Source organism: Urocitellus parryii, chromosome 1 (genome assembly GCF_045843805.1).
Source record: "Urocitellus parryii isolate mUroPar1 chromosome 1, mUroPar1.hap1, whole genome shotgun sequence".
In the NCBI taxonomy this organism is placed as follows: Eukaryota; Metazoa; Chordata; class Mammalia; order Rodentia; family Sciuridae; genus Urocitellus; species Urocitellus parryii.
The window spans coordinates 268,854,896-268,875,091 of NC_135531.1; the positions used below are offsets into that span (position 1 = coordinate 268,854,896).

Consider the following 20,196-nt stretch of genomic DNA (forward strand, 5'->3'; position numbering starts at 1 on the left):
TGTGAGCTGCCAAGGCTGACTCTCTAGCCTCCACAGGAAGTCCACAGCTTGCTTCTCCCCCTGCGCTGCAGCTGTGTAAGCTCTAAGCAAACTGGACTGTTCACTGCTGTCTCCCAATGACTGTGTGAAAATGCAAGGTCATCTTAGGTGGCGCCCAAGCACTTCCAATCTCTATGCCTTTGTGCATGTGACTCTCTGTTACTAACATCCTCTCTCCACCCTCTGTCCCACAGCTGTCTATCCTTGACCTCTCTATGTACCCTAGGGTCTCGTCCTTTCCTTTTCTCCACCTAAAACAATCCCTCTACCTAGACTGTGCAAGCTGGAAGAGGCTACTTCTGTAAAGAGCTGTCATCAGAGAGGTAATGCACTGTGAATGTGAAGCACTGCCCCAATCCAGGGACCTGTCCCTTGACTGATTTATCTCTATGGTGTCACCAGGACTTAGACTCTGAAAATCCGATGGCTGGGAGTAACTTCTGGGTACAATAACTCAACTTCTGGGGCAGCAAGGAGTTCCAGGTTACTGTCTTTTAGAGTCTACCAAACTAACTTGAGGGCGAAGCTCCCCACTGATGATATAAATATTCTACATTCAGTAGAAACATGTTACATCTAAGTAGCCATTTCCAGAAGGCTCCGAGTACTTCCAAGAGTTCAAAAGATAATTCAATATAGTATTAAAATTGTGTAAGTACTTGAAGTGCTTCCAAACTATGGTCTTTAAAGGAAAGGACTTTACCTTATGCACCTTTGTACATTTTCCTAATGGAAAGGCCAGATATGCAGTGCATGTTATCCACATCTCTGTACACTAGTTATGCAGCTGTGCGACCACAGGTAGTTACTTAAATAGTCCAAGTTTCCATTTCCTTATTCATAAAGTAGGGGTAATGATAGTATCAACCTAGTAATGATTGATGACTTAATTCAATAGTGCCTGAAACAGAACATACACTCAAAAATTGTTTGCTATTGGGGCTGGGGTTGTGGCTCAGCGGTATATGAGGTTCTGGGTTCAATCCTCAACACCACATGTAAATAAATAAATTAAATTAAGTTATAAAAAAATTGTTTGCTATTATCTCAGGACTAACCTCCAAATCCCTAAAGTACCTGATACACAGTAAGGATTCCAGAAATGAGGAACAACCATGAATAAGATGAACTTCTGTGCATCCTAAATATTACCAGCATATTTCCTTAGTGATAACCAAAATCCAAAGACACACATCCCCACTTAGTGCCTTTCCTAATGCATTTGTTTTCTTGGTTTGAAGCATGTTTCAGAAGAGAAGACCCTCGTGGGTTTCCTATCTGCATTGAGTCGGCCGGGGAAGTGTGGATGCCAGTACCTGCACTCGGGCCTCAGTGAGCTTCGCCCTCTGGGCCAGTTCCTCCCTGGTGTAAATGTCAGGGTAGTGGGTTCTCTCAAAAGCACGCTCCAGCTCTTCCAGCTGCTCTGCCGTGAAGGTGGTCCGGCTCCTGCGCTGTTTCCTCTTCAGTGGCAAATCTGGTTCAGAGTCAATGTCAGAGCCTTCGTCTGATTGAGGTGCTGAGGCTAAAAGCACAGGGGGGTGGGGGGGGGGAACATGATGAAATATGAATCAAAACAGCAAGTCTGACCAAGCCACAGTGATGGGAATCCTAAAGTACACTCCCAAGGCCTTCCACAAACTCCACGCCACTCCAGACAGTGCTACGTTAGTAAACAATGTTTAATCTCTTCCCTTACCCTATCACCCTGCTCCCTGTACAGAAGTCATTGCTCTGGGCATCTGTCATTCTGAGCTCTCAGAAAACAGAAGTGGACCTTCGTCCACTTTTATAGCCTTGCACTTAGTACTTAATGGGTCCTCCATTCGTGTCTAATGAATGAGTCACATTTAATTTGGTTTCTGATAAATTTTATCCAACCTTTTACACTGGAAAATCTGTAAACAAATATGATTTTTTTCAAAGAAAAACATCCAAAATTGACTTGATGTCTAAGAAGCCAATAATAGTCCACTATTGCAGGATTCCTGTATATTTATAGACTCTACTGGTCCTATAAAAAAACGTTCTGTTGGAATTTAGTATCTCATTGCCAGATATTGGAAAATGCTCTAAGGGGAATTTTTGTTTTATTAATGTAAATCTAAGCAACTACTCTAAAAGGGAAAGAGACGTTGTTGAGCAAACTGTCCCTAAGGTGAAGTGCAGAGTCTGGATCTCTGCTGAGTGGGTGGGCGGCTGCCCAGGACAGCTGCTTCATTTAAGAAACCAAGCACAGAAAGACCCTTCTCAGGGTGGGGCCCTGGATGACCACATAGGACCAATGCCTGCTGTGGCCCCTCCTACAAGGTTTTATTCATCTGGATCCCCCAGGGGAAGGGACCTTCCAATTTTAGTGTGTAGGTGCCTAGGAAAAAGAAGTGGGAACTGAGGAATGGCATGGAATTCACGTTAACAATACAAGAGGTGTCTTCTCCCATTAAGAACAAGCTCTGAGTCCTGGGGGCATGAGAAGTGCCATTTCCAGGCCCAGGTCTGATGGGAAGGGGTGGAGCAGCAGTCTTCCTGTTTCTGATAGGGGCTCAGAATTAGGGCTTCCCCAGCAAAGGAAGTTGTGACCACAATAGAGCACCTGTTGACCTACATATAGAAGGTTCTAAGGTTTGAGGACACATCAGACAGGGCATCTGGACAGGGGACCAGCCTTCCCCAGACATCGGAGCAATCAGGAAAACACCCTGAGACCAGCGTAGGTACCACCGCAGCCTTGCTCCTGAGCCATCTGAATACACTCTGAAAACTCCCCAAAGAACAGGGGCGTCCTCCAGAGAAGGGGCTGCGTTATGCTGTCAGCAAATGGGGACAACAAGCCAGAAAATTGTAGATTATTTATGTTAATGTTAAGGTAACTCATTTGCACCCTCAGGCTGATAGGAGCTGGGCAGCAAGGGTGGTACTAGCAGCAATGAGAAAATGCAATATGCCCTATACTTCTGATTTCTTAAATTCAGACTTAACTCGGCCCTACAGACATATAAAATTTCATTCTATTTCAGTATAAATTATAAGATATTCAAAAATGTGCATATCCAAAATGAACTCAGAGATATGATTCTAAGTTTCTAATATATCAATATTTCTACATTCAAAGCACATTTAAACACTGTGAAATGAAGTAGAAGAGTGAATTAGTAATATATATGACAAATTAAAAAAAAATATACCTGAAAGCAAAAACTCATGTATGAAAGCAAAAGAGAACTATAATATATAATGTATCTAGCCTGTGTTCGCATACTTGGTTTTTCAAATATGTTTTCTAATTTAGTACAAAATTATCTCATTTGATATAAATCTTATTTTCGGCATTAACTTAAAATCAGACTTCCTTTAAATGAGAGAATATTTTAAAAGAAAATGAACATGCTAAAAATTTGCCATGTGTTGCATTATAAACTTCAAAGCTCTCAATATGATTTACATCATATATATGTGATAAGTATCAATGAAATAAGCAATAATTTGGATATAACTGTAGAATTATAGTTCTCAAACTTTTAGAGCATCAAAATCACCATAACCATCATCCAGAAGGGTTTAGTAAAACATAGGTTACTGGCTTCCTTCCAAGGTTTCGGATTCAGTGTGTCTGGGCTGGGCTCCTTGAATTTATATTTCTAACACATTCCCAAGTGATGGATATTGATTCTATTTGGTGCTAGAGAACACCTGGAGAACCATCTCTATTGAATATTCTAGATTAGATCTATTTTACTCATTTCCCTAGGAAGACAATAAATGTTTAGCTTCAAGCTTCCAGTGTCTGTTGTTCTGACTTTTCTTTCCAAAGTAAATTCAGATTAAAAAGAAAAGAAAAAAAAAAACTTTAACAACATAAAAAAAAATGACCGAAAGCTTCCTCTGCCTGTGAGAACTCTCAATCTTTGCTTGCACATTCTCCTACTATGATCCCATTAGGATAATAGTATGTGGAAATTGTCATGTTTCCTTTGGGAGTCTCTGGGGTTATTAAATTCTCCCAAGTAAATATGATGTGCCATGCACTGTCAGGTCAATTAATCAAAATCATCTCTGGTTTCTGAAGAAAAAGACTGGTTAAATTTACAAGCACCAGCAAGAATTAATCCTGAGGGTCAAGACACTGTGTGGCACCCTAACAATCATCATCCCCCAGAAAATAAGCTCTGTGAGCTCAAGGCCCCTTTATGCCTTGCTCACTGCGGGAACCCTTGGAACACAGTAGGTGCTCAACAAGTACATGTTCTGATGAAAAAGGTGCATGGTCAAATTTCAGTTTTGCTTAAACGCTTATTCCTCTCCCACTATTTTACATCTTCAAAAAGAGGAATTCTGTTCCTCTGAGTTGGTCTCCCAACAACTATGGAGATGAGCTTCAGGGATCTATGGACTCTCAAAAATTATCTGCAAAGTTTTGTGAGTATTTGTATCCTGCATTTTTCTGGGGAATAATTACTATTTTTTTTTCAAAAAGGACTGTGTGTGTGTGTGTGTGTGTTTAAGAGGAAGAAATACCACAAGATGACTTTAAAAGACTCAGAATCTTTGAGTTCAATAGGACAACCCTTTCCACTACAAATAGAATTTTCTAACAAGCTAGCAAATAACTGTGTTTATTGCTAGATTGCTCATCTAAAAGCAATGGAAAATGTGCATCTAACCAGAAAAACCTCCATGCAGCATCATTTCAAAGAACACTGAGGAAATTATTTGCCTGATTTTTCTACTAGAAAATTATTTGAACCAACAGATCATTTTTGGCAATATGAAGCCACAATCTTACAACTTAATTCTAACTTTCCCCATCTGTAAACCCCAAAAGGATGTGGGCTTTAAAATATGTAAAGTCAGCAATCCCAGGTCAATTTACCAGCTAGGAAAAACTAACTCTTTTTAAAGATGAAAATACTACTGTTTCTTATATCACTCAATAGAAATAAAATTTATTATTTGTATAGAACTTAATTCACCTGAATTTGTCTGAATTAAATCATTCAGGTTTTTTTCCAGATCAAATTTAAAATTTAAGTCCTACTTTAATAGCACACAAAAACCATTTTATTGGAGTTCATCTATTTCACATATTCGGTTTATTCAAGCTACTAGAATAAGTTAGATACAAAGTCTTAAACATTACATGAAAGTAAAATCAAGCCTTCCTTTAAGCAACTTAATAGAAAGAAATTATATCTTTTTTTTTCTTTATGTACAGAATACCAACTGTTATGACACTGAAACTAGAGGCAATGTTAGCAAGACAGTTTTCTTATATAGGCTGATAAACTGCTAGGATTGCAACTAGAATCTACTTAACCTCTTTGGGCTATTACTACTGTACTACTTTAATATTAAAAGAAAATATTCAATTGCATTTAAGTTGCTCAATCATATATCCCACGGATGCCTTGGCAAACAAAATTTGCTTTATTATTCACTATTCTAAAATTTGAAATTTGCTCCCTTAAGAAAATGCACATCAATGCATAATGCACAGGCTTCTAAATGGAATTATATTGCTTTATATTGCAATGCAATTGACAGATTTTATCTCAATCCTACTGGTAACTAATTTTGAAAGTTTGGACTTATTATCCAAAACCCCTGCAAAATCCATTCCTCAACTTAGAGATTGATTCAGTGTCACAGCAAACCTTTTGGGAAGGATAAAGAGTTCTCTCCCTTCCCCACATAGCTACAATTCATCCCTAGGAAGTGAATACTTACCCACACCACAGAAAAAGAAACTGAGGTTCTGAGGGTTATTCAGATCACACAGTTAAGGAAGCCAGGCCTGTGTGACATCAGAAGATATGCTCTCTCTTTTCATACATGTATACACACACACACACACACACACACACACACACACACTGCCCTTTGGGAGGACAGTAGAAATGAACCAAAATAGGAATTCTAGCATCAATCATTAAACTAATACCACCATTTCTCCCAAATTTTCAAAAACTTCCCAGAATCAAATGAAATCTACAGAAAATAGTACAGTTGGATTAATATTATATGACAAATCAACAAATTTTCCCATGGAATTCAACTTAATTCAATGAAATTTTTATTGAATTCCATCTAAGTTCAAGGTCTAGTCTTTTAAATAATAATAAAGCACCAAGAAATAAATTGATTTTTCTAAGATATTGAATTGATGGAAGAAATCCACCCAGTCTGACCATTTTCAGTCCCTGGTAAGACCACTGTAAACCATTCACTGATCCTAGCACTCAGGGTCCGTCCAGAATGTGACATTAAAACACAAGCAGTTAAACTGATGGCTTATTTTACATCTTTATTAAAGTCTTCTTTTGGGGGATTTTTTTTTCACTTTTTCACTTGGTGAAAGTCTATCCAGAGCTGTAAAATTCTTCTTAAACAAAAGTGCAGGAATAAATAACCTGAAATATAAGTTATACAGCAAAAACCACAGAGTGATCCCTAGAAAGCATCGCTTCTCACTGGGTGCCTGAGTGTTTCTGTATTCTACAAGAAAAGTCCATCACCTCTCTTTCTACCTAAACCTAATTTCAGATTTTAGGAGCCAGCTTTTCAGCTATCCCAATGTTTTTACATCGACTCCTGAAATTAAACCTGGGAAACTGGACACTGTCAATAAGACAGAGAGAGAGAGAGAATCCAGCAGACAACCGACTCACCCACAGGATGACAAACTCTTCCTTCAGAAACAAGTCTAACTGGGAAGAGGAGGAGGAGGCCAGAGCACTACCATGGAGCTTAATTAAAGGAGGAATTACAGAATTAGAGAGTATGTCTTTGTCCCTTGGCCCCTTGCAACATCTTCTGTAGCCTCGGGAAATATTTCATCCTAGTTAACACTATTACACATGAAATCTTGCCTCAATTTTATAGGGATTTAGTCACATGGAATTCTGTAATTATTGGTTTCCAGACAAATATAATTCAGAGATGGGAGACAGGCAAAAAAATGGAGAAACAGAATAATTCACAAGCATGAATCTGGCACATTGTCTTTCTTCTCAGCAAGACCTTTCATTTGAATAATTAAAGAATCAAAACATGACAACCATTTAAACTCTGCGTTTGCCCTGGATATAACACAATGCGATTTACAGACCCGGGAGGAGGTGGGGGATCTCTGGAGGCCAAACTTCCTAGTCATCCTTCATTTTCTCTAAGATGGCCTCATACCAAATCCGACAGTCTTTTTTCTTCTGCTCTCGTCTTTCTGAGCTAGACCTGTCGGCGTTTTCACTCCAAGTGGTGTGTCATTGACGAAGGAACACGATAAAAATGAGAGATCTTCCAGAGAGCTCCAGAAGTCCTCTGGGACCCTGTCTCACCACTTGCAGGTATCTCAGAAGGACATTCTAGAAGGTCCTTAGCAGGTCCATTCAAAGTTTGATGCTCCCACTTGGCTAACTGCAGAACTGTCTCCTGTGCTTGCGAGTTTCACCATCAACACTGAAGGGTACAATAGGCAGCTAACTGCGTTCTGATCCGAAGTCGCCCTTTTACACTGAGAAAGATGTGAATGACCTGTCTTGTGTTTACTCGGGTGAAAGTCAGGAACGAAGCAAGACTGAAGCAAGACTGATATTCCCTCGCAGACCCAGAGTAAATGACAAATGACATTTTCCCTTTGTGATCTTTGGGATTTTTGTTGACTTATTTGGAGGCTTTTGTTGGATCCCAAGAAATGGCCTGTGGCTGCAGCCTATTCTACCGATTTCCACGCTCCATCTGTGGAATCCATCAACGGGGCATTTACCCTCATTCAGGGTTCTGACACCTGCCTGGCAGGGTGCAGGAGACACAAAGAAAGCCAGAGTGGAGGAGAAAGGGGAGGTTGGGTGTTTCTTTTTTTTTTTTCCAGAGAAGGGGGGGGCGGTTAAAATGGATGCACAGTAGGGGTTAATCCACGCCAGTCCAGAGATCAGCACCTGCAAACTTCCCTTACACATTAATTCACAAACTAAGGAAGTATGGCAACGTTGTAAAATTGTACATATGTCAAGAAAAGTAAAGAGATACACCTCTGAGAAGAACAAACCAAGACTTAACCACAAAGGTATGGCTAGAGCTTCTATCAATAAATTGATCTCAGAATTCCTAACCCAGACCTAGAATTCAAGTACTTGTGATTTTGTTAGCTGGAAAACCAGGAGAGATGGCTTCTCACCTTACGGATCCTTTATTTCGGGAATAGAAAGATATTGTTTGAATCCCCTCTAAAATTTCTGCCCCAATTTTGTGCCAGCAAAAAGAGTCTAGAGCAAGTGAGAAAAAAAAAAAAAAAAAAAGAAGGAAAGAAAAAGAGATGACACACTTTGGCAAGGCTATCCCGGCTTTCTCAAGAAAAGGTTATTTGGAGAACACCAAATCTAAGAGCCTCCAGCCACGCACCTACTCCTGTCCCTGGCCAGCAGCCCCTGTTTTTTGGCTGGAGAAATGGAACGCTATTCCCCTCCCCTCTGACCCAAGCCCTTCCCTCGGAAGCTGCAGTCTCACAGCACGAGGTCATTAGAAGGAAAATAAGCTCCTGCCAGGTTGGGGCTAATCAAAATAACACAAATAAACCCTGACACTCAACAACTCCCCGAGTGCCGGCTGCCCTGGGAGGAGAGTACAGATTGGTTATGAGAATGGCTGCGGAGAGTGGTCCAGGAGGGCTGCAGGGGTGCTCGGTCGCCCTGGAGTCACTTTAAATGCACAACATGGACTGTTGGGTGTTTATTTAAGGTGAGGGCTGACAAACAGAAACCGGCATAATGGCCAAGCTGCCTCAGAGGTGCTGAGCCACGTGCCTTCAAAGACCCCCCCATCCTAAGGTGGGGATAACTTTGACTTTCTCTCTGCATCACCTTGAGACAATTTCCTCTAGAGGAAGTTTTTTTTTTTTCTTCCCATCAGCCACTAGTTATTTAAAAGCCTTCCTCTGTGATAACCATCTGGAAAGAAAGACTGATTTCTCCATTCATTCATTCATGCATGCTGCTGAATATTTGGAATAGCTGTGTTCAGTGGAATATGTAAATAAAAACCTGCTTGCACCCTTTCCTACCCCTTGATACAAGCTACGTTTTGCTTAAAGGAGCCATGAAATACGTACCAGGCTATACCTATTTAAACATTTCCTTTTAAGGGCTTGAAGCCATGGAGAAATATCTTCCTGGTTTAGGAACCCTGACACTGACCCAAATTAGCCCAGTGGCTTCTTAAACTCTTTGTCTTCAGGGTGTTTGTGTGTGTGTGTGTGAGTGTGTGTGTGTGTGTGTGAGAGAGAGAGAGAGAGAGAGAGACAGAGAGAGAGAGGGAGGGAGATTGAACAAGAATTCCTTCTTTTAGGACATGAATCTCTCTCATCCCGCATGGATGAGATCACCCTTCCCCAACCCACCCGATGAAAAGACTCCCAACTATAATTTTTTTAAATGGCTTTTTCCAATTCCATGACAACTGCCACCAGAGCATTTCAAAGAGAAATAGAGACTCCAGGACCAGGAAAATGTGTTGCTTATTCAATTAGGAAAACTGGTTAGTTAACTAATTAATTGGCTAACTGCTTTCTAAGAATAGTCTCCTGTGATAAGAACTTTCCCCTTCCAGAACTTAAAAGTCAGTCGTAATTAAAATTAAGAGGCACGGCTGGTTCTGTGTCTCTTGAAGCAGCAAGTGACGTTCTGGTTTCCCGGGTTTGGATTGCATGGAGCAAGGAGAGGTAATCTGCACACTGAAGGGGAACAGGAAAACAGTAGTTCTCCTGTGAAAGGCAAAGGGCCAAGTGGCTTTTATTTACAATTGCCAAGAGAGAGGCCATTATGGACCATATGTGCCACAATTGCCCTCTTATCACGGGCTGGCCATCGTGTCCTTTGGGAGCTGTTAATGAACTGGGTAATTGAGCCGCTGACATGTGTTACCAAAACAAAACAATAGGAAGAAGAGACAAATGAACATTTTATTTGCCAATCAGAGTAGGTTCAGCCTTTCACGGAGCTGCAGCTAAGTGACTGACTGGATACATAAAACAGTGCATTGAAAGCCAGCAGATGTAGGCACAATAATAGTTAACTGACAGCTTATGGCCCATCTGTGCTTAACATTTTGTTAAAGAAATTACTTGACTTGCTAAAGAGACGAATCATACAGCTGCCCAAGTGCTGCATTATAAGAGATAAATCATTAGCTAAACTGTTTCATGCTTAAAATGACAATGCTTATTAACAGTTATGTTGGGACATTTTGTCAGCACAGCTTGACACAGTTATTACTTACTAAAAATGTGACAACTCATAGATATTCAACAGAATTGAGTTGGGGGGAAGAACAGAATAACACAATCCATTTGAAAGAACAATGGGAATTTTCAATCTCTCACGAATAAATAGGCCCTTCCAAGATGAATGAAAAAAATAAACTCTCTGAAAAGGAATATAACACCAAGTTCCACAAAATAATTATGTAACTTGCTTCCATTTGCATCTTTATTCAGAACTGCAAAAATATTAGAAATGTTCTCATTCTGGGCTGATTACCATTAATTTCATCAACCATAGACCTTAAAACAAGCAGGTTAAAATAATCATTTCTAGCCACTTCATTTTCCCAAACATTCTCACCTCTTTTCCTCTAGGAAAAATATTTCTTTCATAGGAAAAGAAAAAAAAAAGCTAATGTTGCAAAGACTAGTTTTATAAGGGGATTTAGCTTGTGTTTTTGTTACTGCAGTTGAATTGAAACCATATTTTTTGGTCTACGTGTGGTTTATTCCTTACCATGTACAAAGATTTATTCCCGAAGTCATATCAACGTGAACTGATTCATCAGAGGCAGAACAGAGATCTCTCAACACTCTTCCAGTGACGGTTTCTTCACCAAGTTGGGCAAAATCAACTTAACAATGGTAACAACAAAATAAGCAAAGCTGCTGCTTACTGACCACTGACAGCTTTCGCCACCCAGCCCCTCTAAGACCTGTGCACATGCTCTTCATCTCTACCAAAACCCTATTTGGAAGGGGGATTGTCATCCCCAACCTACAGATGAAAAAGATGAGATGGAGAGTGATCCGACCTGGTTGATTCATGAGAACGCAGGCCAATGCAAGCGCTTGTTAGCTCTGTCATTTGAGGAGGAGGACTGTTGTGAGTTGGAAGAAAAATTGTAGCCAATATCTTCACTGTTTTTTTTTTTTTTCCTTCCTGGTCTACAGAGCCAGGACTCAAATATCACAGTCAATCCTGTAAATCAGTTGGGAAAACATGAGCATGAAAGGTGAGTAATATTTTCAGTGGTGGTTGGGGTATGTGAAAATTATGCTACGTACTGTTACTAAGAAAAGAACTCTTGCTATGAAACCTAAACCTCTGCGATAGTTACGGAGCTTTAAACAAGAGACAATGCGCTCAGTAAGGCACATGGCATAACTGACGAACACAAAGGAGGGTCCTATCTTCATCTGTATTTTCCATTAGCAAATGTCTTGGCTGTGGTGTGCCCAAGTTGTTCTAAAGTCAACAAATATACTAAGGCTCCATATATGGAAGAGGTAGTAGGTTACACAGAGCTTTTCAGGGGGTAGAAAACAAAACAAAGCCTTTGCCAGCACTTATTAAGGCCAAACTACCCAAAGACACATGAAACCCAAACAGCCTTATCCACAACTAAGCTTTGCCAGGATTAGGATGGCACGAGATGTTTGAAGACTAGAAGAAGGGCAGATTTAAGAAGAATGTCAAATACTGCGCTTTGTGTGCCAGAAACCTATATAAGGAGGTAAGAAGGCTAATGACCAGCAGAACTAAAATGCCAAGCCAAATGCCATCTATGAAACTACAGGATCACTGGAAGAGGCCCATCCCTTATTTTATAACCAAAGCTCCCAGAGTGCAAATCGGGTTATGCTGAATCATACATCATTCAACAGAATTAAGCTAGAAAAGAGGAAAAAAAAAAAAGAAAAGAAGAAAGAAAGAAGACTGCCTAATGTCTACCGGGTGCCTAAGATGTAGCTGATGTTGTCCTTGGTACCAAGGATGCAATCGTGAATAATATATGGAACTCAAATTCAAAAAGTGAAACACCCTCGGTCATGATCCTCTCTCTACCCAGGCGCAGGAAAGTGTCAGAATGTGTAAGAGATAACATAGCCGTGCCCTGGGGCAACAGAGATGGAGAGCCTCTCTAGGCTGAAGGATGGTATTTGCTAAATAACAGAACCATTGATTCGATCAGCTTATGATCTTTAATACAGAGATCAAAATAACGCGCGATGCTTTAACTGACTCTTCCCATATGGCGTTTCAAGATTGTTTCTTTGCTTTCCATTTTCTACTGGGTTCTATAAGGGGAAGTGGTGGGTGGGGGAGGGGGGCAACACAGGACACTTGTTTTGAAAATCCAAATCTTATCTGGGTCAATTTTTGCTTGTTGGAAGATAGAAAGAGCTAATAACTGAACATAAATGAAAGAGGAAACAGTTTTCCTGGAGGCAACAGAGAAGGCTCAGCTTAATCTTTGCTGGCAAAGGAATTAGTAGCAACATCATCAGAAATGGTGCATGGGATACCTACTGGGTGAGAAGGGCTTCCCGGGGCTCGGAGGAAGGGGATAATGAATCAGAAGAGTGATTCCCTCCTTCATCCTGTGGAAGTATAAGGTTCCAATCTGGAAGGTGCACTTTCAGATCCGTGTGACATCCCACTGGAGGACCCCAGGGAAGAATAGGCAAACCAGCCAAATTACTGAATAGCTGATGTGTGTCCCTCAAGTAGGGACTGCTGCTTTTTGAAATTTTGTTTTCTCTTGGTGTCTAAGCAACAAAAGAGGGGATAGAGAAGGTTTGGACAAAAAGTTTGGTACCACGGTGGAAGTTGGACAGCCTAGGAGGCAGGCCAACTACTTCAGTACCCACTTGGCTTCTTCCTGTCTGATTTGAGCACGCTTCATGGCCCTCTGAACTAGTTTTCTCATCAGCAAAATAGGGCTTAAGATATCTGCTTCAAAAGCTGATCTTAAAGAAAGAACAATTTGTAAAACATGCACAGTTCCTTCCCATGACATAGCCTCAGCTAATCCCCAGGTACCTTCTTGTTTCCCAGCCCTATGTATGAGAAAAATGGTCTCTATATTCTGTGAGAAAAAAAAAAATGGCCACCAAAACTTTGACGGCATTGTAGACATTCTTAAATTTGTGAAATAAGAGATTCATCCAATCTCTCATCCGCTTCCTCTTCTGAAAGCCCTGCCCACAGTCAGCCAGTCCATGTGCCCACTCCAAAGACAACTCAGCTCTTGCCACATAGCCAATTGCCTTAAGAATCCAACACGGAAGCCGAGGTTACTCAAACCCACCAGAACCTAGGACACACACCCAGGCTGTGGGATCAACGATTATGGTAGTTATGAACTGAATAGACTCTGTGCTCCCAAAGTCTAAACAAAAAGACTGAGCTGACCAAGAATCAAGCGACCCGCCTAAAATAAATACCATTTATGTGGCCTCTCCTTAATGCCAACATTGATTTTGGTTTTCCTAGGGAGGCACTTTGACTGCTTGGAGGTAAATTCTTATCTTACATTGACAGGCATTTACAGAGGCAAAAATAAAGTACTGTTTAGAGCAATTCACTATCTGATCATTTTGATGCATATCCCCAGCCATTATGAATAAATAACCCAGGAATCTAACTCCAGGAAAACGTACCAAGATTTTCTTAAGAAGCAACCTTGAACACAAATTATCAGACAAATGCCCTTCAGCTCCACACTGCCTTTCCAGAAACAATCTCGCATACTGGAGGGAAATTAGTAAGAAAGTACTAAATAGGAGAGAATAAAAAAGGGGAGGAGAGAAAAACAAAAGAGGAGAAAGAAGGGAAAGAAAGGAGAAGAGAAGGATCCATTTTTCTTTCCAACAAAGAAGAGGAATAAGATAATAAGTTGTTTAAGAGTCCATTGGTTGGCTCCAACCATGTTTTCCCCAGAAGTTTCCAGCAACAAGTTTCTAAGCTAGCAAGTCTGGATGGGAAACTAGATGGGGAGGTAAGGACCTGAAATGTGTCCTGGATCCTTGCAGTTTTGAGTAAATTAAAGACTATCTGGGTAAAGGCCAAACATAGTTCCACCCCTCCCTCCCATCCATACCATTCAGTGATTTTTAACTGGAAATCATCAATTTTTCAGGACAGATGCTGACATTCAAAAAAAACTGTTGCCAGTTCAATTAAAACTCAAGTTATACCTATGCTTTATCTCCCATTCCTAAGAGTTTCTTTGACAAAATAATACATTATTTTGCTTATTTCATTGTGAAATTTTATTTTCACATTATAAAAGCACATTGTATTATAATATTAAAATTGAATAATATCTAAAAATAAGAAACAATGATAGTTCTAGAATCCAAAACAATACTGATTTTAAACTAGACAGAGTATATAGGTGGATGGTTGTGTAGATAAAAAGATGGATATATGGATGAATAATAGATCAATACATAGAGTCAGATCATACTCCTTTACTGCATGTCTTTCCATTTTTTGTTCCACATAATATAATAATATATATATAATTTTTTAAAATTTCTTGACTGGCTTTACATTTTAAAAATCAAATATTTGAATAAATATTTCCTTGTTTTAGTAATAACAAAATATTGATTGATCAGATCATTTACATTTGAGAATTTAACTTGTACTCTGAGATTGTTTAGCTGTGTTCCATCCAATGTGCTCCTATACACCTGCAGTTGCATGTGAATGTGCAAGTAAGAATATTTACCCATCTCTCTCTATTAGGGCTGAGAAAATGCCCATTATGTTCCCATTGCATCCACATAATGCAGCTACATAATTCATTCAAGAACCCCTGAATCCACTCTTAACATGTCTCTCTCTCTCTACTCTCACCACAAATAGGCCACAGTTTTAAGAAAACTTATCAAAGGCCTAGGGCATCAGAGGGGGCTGTCCTTAATGACCATTCCTCCCAAATCCCCATCCTTATTTCTACTCAGGCTGCAATTAAGTGGGAGGGTGTTCTTTGGATGCCTTCCTCTTCCTAATGGAAGAAATCAGAGAAGGAAGAATGTGTGAGCCTGCTCAGAGAAAGTATGGCTAGAGAAGAAAACCTACTGAAGCACCGGAAGGTCTACCTAGGTAGTTAACAATGTCAGGAAACTTCGGGGGGGGGAAATCAGGAGTACACCATGATTTAAAATCCTCTTCCACGACTTTCTAGAGATGTTCATATTTTGTATAAATGTGCTGCTTTAGCTAGAACTTTGAAAACTGGAAATCATCGATAAATTTAGGAAGTTGACTCTGAGATGGATCAGATCATCCCTCCATCCCTACCAGGTTTATTAGTGGCAGAGTTAAAGCTCAGACTTAGATCTTCAAATTCTGAATTCTAGCTCTTTCCAGTTTATTGCATAATTAACTCATTATTTTCTTTGGATCTGTGGGTGAACTGACTTTTATCTTCCAATCAGCTATGGTAAGTAAGTTCTTCTCCTACCAGAAGTACCACTGGGTACAAATATTAATGAAGTACAGCATCTTGGACTGGAGACTGGGCCCAGAGGAGGAAGATTTTTTTAAATACCTAAAAATAATTTTATTTATATTTAACAATTATATAAAACTTGTTTTGTTTCTGGTTTTCAAAGTCCTATCCCTTGTTATACTTCTGTATGTCTCTGAACGTTAGATATCTTACCTTTGTTTTGTTAAATGAAGTTGATTCTTGGAATGTTTAAAAGAACCTGCCCAAAATCTCAGCAAGTCAATCAGATGTCAAAGCTACAAGGAAAACCACCAATCCTCACTCTAAATATGCCTAGGAATGATTCCTGGATCATCCATTACTTATCCCCAATTACTCATCCACAATTTTTTTCACTCAAATAACATAAGTATTCAAATACTGATCAGTGCTTATAAAAATTAATATTTTCCTGAGTAAATCATCTTTAAAATATAGAGAACCAGTAGTTAATGTAAAAAAAATTGAACACGTAAACAAAACCTGGTACAATTTAAAATTTTCATTGGACTGGAAAAACTTCCCACAAAACTTCCCCTGCGTGCCTATAAAAGGACCTAGTGGACTGGTGTATGTTGGCTTCCACCTGGCTTACCATCTGCTTTTCTGTCTTTCTGCCCACCTTCCACAAAGTCTTCCCTCACCCTCCCAACCCCTCCCTTCTCTGCATCACAAGAGCATTTTGGACTTTCCATACACATAGTAACCTTCCTTCCTAATTGGAAGACTAAAACTTACAGATTAACTTTTGTTGTGTCCACGCTTATACCTCTGATAGACCACTTCCTTGACTTTCTATAAGTAAACAGTGTACTTTTTTGTTTTTCTCATTTCAACACGTCAAACACTCAGGTCAGCCCAGAAACTAGTAAGTTCAAAAAGACAGATGGAACACCAGCACTGCCTTCCTAAAAGCAGGTGTGGGGGGAGGTAGGGTCTTTGTGTGCCTGTCCAGTAGCTTTGCACGTGGAAACTTTGAGGCCATTCTAAGAGGAATGGCTTTGCATGTCAGAGTTCCACAGTGATTCTGACGCTGGAGACTTCACCAAAAAGGACCAACTGACTGAAGGTGTCAAAGAGCATTATCACAACATCAGGACAGCAAAATGAGGTGCATGTGGACCATCCTACTTCAGTCTTTCATAGGACTCCATTAATCCAAGAGGCCCCCGGGCCTTCCTTTCAGTAGTTGCCCTTGAGAAAAGATGTGCAAAGGTTATTTCCTAAACTGTAATGCTCACAAAACTTATATTTTCACCATCACCATCACACAAGCAGATGGTTGTATAATTATAGTAGTTACTGGAGCACCAGTTCAACAAACTTCATTTAGCTAGAATTAAATCAAAGAGGCATTATATTTAGCCTTTCACATTCTACAGAAAATGGAAACATGAGGGAATGAGGTCCTCCTCTGATCGACCAAAGACCCTTGCCGCTTTTTCTCAGACTTCTTGTTTTGACTGCAGGGAGCCACCAACGGCATCCCTGCCCTCTCAGCCCAGCCTCTCTTCTTGAGTCGATCTTCCCTTTTCTTGCTTTGGTCTTCAGTTGCAGGCCTGGGGGAAGGTCTGTGCTTCAACTTCCAGAATCCTACATATCTGTCAGCAAAGACATTTTTCTTCGCTTCTTTCAACAGAGATTGAGTGAGTCCCAGTCCAAAAACAGAAGCAGATCCATTTTTTTGTGGGGACCTGAAACTTTTACAATTTTGGGAGTTCTCTTTAAATATACAAAACCAGCTTCCTTTGACATAATTTACCAAATCATATGACCATGTGACACTGTGAGAGCCCTTCTTTGCAGCAGTTAGGAAGAACCCTTACCTGGGAAGTCCCTGGAGTCCCTTTATAATAAACCCACTGGGCTCATGAACCCCTGGTGAAGACAGAGCCCAATGACAGACCCTCTCCTTCTACATCAGCTCTCACTGCCATGAACACAGTGTATACTGTCCCTAAACACCAGTAATGACAGCGACTCTACCCACCACCAAACAGCAGGGACACGCAAGTCAACAAATACTGATGAGTATGAACTACCCAGAGTCTCCAACTGGAGAAGGTTTCTTCCCCAGTTTCACAGACAACTGAGATCAACCCGTGGAGCAGCCACTACCTCAGCCTACGAGTAAATGAAAAAGTGTGATCATGATCATTATTCAGAAAGTGCAGGATAAATCCAGAAAGCCATTGTGCTTTGTGATCTAAAGTTAGAGAAATGTCTTGGGAACCTGAACATATCATAAGTAGAAATATCTCATGAATATCATGGTACCCTTCCAAATGACTCACAAGAGTCCAAATCCTCCCTGGACACTTGCCCTGCACTCACAGGCCTCAAAAGAAATTCAGCTGAGTTAGGCATGGTGGGGCACACCTGAAGTCCCCAAGGTACAAGGGAGTCTGAGGCAAGAGAATCCCAAGTTCAAGGCCAGCCTTAGCAACTTAGCAAGACCCTGTCTCAAAATAAAAAAGGATATATCTAAGTGGTAAAGCAACCCTGGGTTCAATTCCTAATACCCCCCCCCAAAAAAAATATATATAGGAAAGGAAGGAAGGAGCTAAAATGAACTGTGAGCTCTTATTTTAAATATTTTTTTCTATAATGAATGTGTATTCTTTTTTAAATAATATAAGTAGTTCCATTATTGGTAAATACCCCCGCCCAAAAAAAAAAAAAAAAGCTTGGGGGACATATTTCTTGAATAAGAATTTCAAAACAACCTTAAGTGAGTTCAACGCATTAGTCAACTGTGAAATATTTTTGTACCTAAAAGATGATACTATCATCTCCCTGCTAAAATGGAAAATGAATGAGGGTTGGGCCTGCGGCTCTGTGGTAGAGCCTTGTAGAGGCAGGCATGAGGCCCTGGTGCCATCCCCAGGACTGCAAAATAAATAGATAGACGTGTGCCCTAGAGGTGGGAGAAATGGGGCAGTTAGAAAGTTCAGAGACAAAATGAGATTTTGGTTAAATTGGTTGGTTGTTTCAGTCACAAGGGCTTTAGAATTTCACTGAAATATTACCTTATATTTCTTTCTGACTTGCATCTAAAAGTGTGGTTTTATTCTCATCAGAGCTTCCTTAAATTCTGATTATTGTGCAGGACCTCACACAGTTTTGCCCCAATGACTCATTAAGAACTAAGTTTCTCTAAATATTTCTTCACATCTTTAAATTGGCAGAACATTCATTTTCACTTATCTCAGCAGTTTTTAAACATTCCTAAAGCATTAAAGAAGCACTTATTAAAAGTGAATTTTTATTTCATTTTATTTTATTTTGGTACTGGGAAGTGAACCCAGGAGTGTTCTTTCAGTGAGCTACATCTCCACCCCTTTTATATTTTTTATCTTGAGATAGAGTCTTGCTAAATTGTTAAGGGCCTCGCTAATTAGCTAAGACTGGCTTTGAACTTGGAATCCTCCTACCTTAGCCTCTCAAGTTGCTGGGATTATAGGCATGCACCACCACACCCAGTTAAACATGAAAATTTAGAGGCAAAAATGACAAAAATCCTGAATTAAAAACAACATTAAAAATGCACACTGGGCCAGGCACGGTGGCACATGCCTATAATCCCAGCAGCTCCAGAGGCTGAGGTAGGAGGATTGCAAATTCAAGACCAGGGAACTAGCAAGGCCCTAAGATTTAATAATTTCTGATTTAATAATTTTCAAAATTTAATTTGATTTTATTTAATTTAATAATTTTCAAAATTAAAAATAAAAAGGGTTGAGTATGTGGTTCAGTGGTTGAGTGCCCTTTGGTTGAATCCCTGGTACCAAAACAAGACAGAAAGAAAGAAAGAAAAGGCACACTGGTACTTCATGAAGAACCACCTACCCCAATGTGTCCTCTGTCCTCTAGAAGTGCCCACAGTATATGACCAATCTCTGATGAAGGAGGAAGACTGTCAACACCCCATCATAATTTCACAGTAGTTTTCTGAGACGGCTCTACTATGCAGCCAGAGGTTGCCAAGAAAACTCTAATATAAAGAATCACCATGAACACAGATGAGATGAAATAATACCTCCAAATTGAACATGCGAAGGTTTATACTGTGTTCAGCTAACCATGCCCCACTACCTGTTTTTATATGCCCCGTGAAGTAAGAAAATTATTTTTTACATTTTTAATGGTGGGAAACGAAGACTAACATTGACCCAGGAAAATGACAAGAAATCTTAGTGTTCACAAAGAAATCTTTGGGAATGTAGCCACGCCCATTTATGTGGGTATTTTCTGAGGCTACATGCTAACACAGCCTAGCTAAGTAGCTGTGACAGAGACCAGATACCCACAAAGTCAAAAGTATTCACTGTATGGACCTGGATGGAAAATGTTTACCTAGTCTTATGTTAGTATTTTATGGTGCTAACTATGCCCCGGAAGCAGGCCCACACATCTTTACTTTCCTTTATCTAATCTTCAGATCAACCTTATTATTATCCCCCATTTTACAGATAAAAAAAAAAAAATGAGACTCAGAGGTTATACAGCTAGTGTGAGTGGAAGTGGAAACTGGCGCTCAATCTCTCTCATGCAAATGTCTAGGAATTCTGTGCCAAACTTCATCCCTACATCCCCTGTCACCACCAAAGCCCATCACCACTA

At 40.0% G+C, this 20,196-nt stretch overlaps 1 protein-coding gene across 3 annotated transcripts in view; it reads right to left on the bottom strand.

Annotated features, from left to right (window-relative positions):
- Pax3 (paired box 3) overlaps nucleotides 1–20,196 on the bottom strand; it is a 90,100-nt gene that overhangs the window by 26,894 nt on the left and 43,010 nt on the right. For 2 of the 3 annotated variants that reach the window (XM_026390378.2, XM_026390377.2), the window contains exon 5: nucleotides 1,356–1,561. In XM_026390378.2, the coding sequence (XP_026246163.1) occupies nucleotides 1,356–1,561 (206 nt within the window). The remainder of the gene's footprint in view (nucleotides 1–1,355; nucleotides 1,562–20,196) is intronic. The other variant, XM_077799540.1, reaches the window with a different exon arrangement.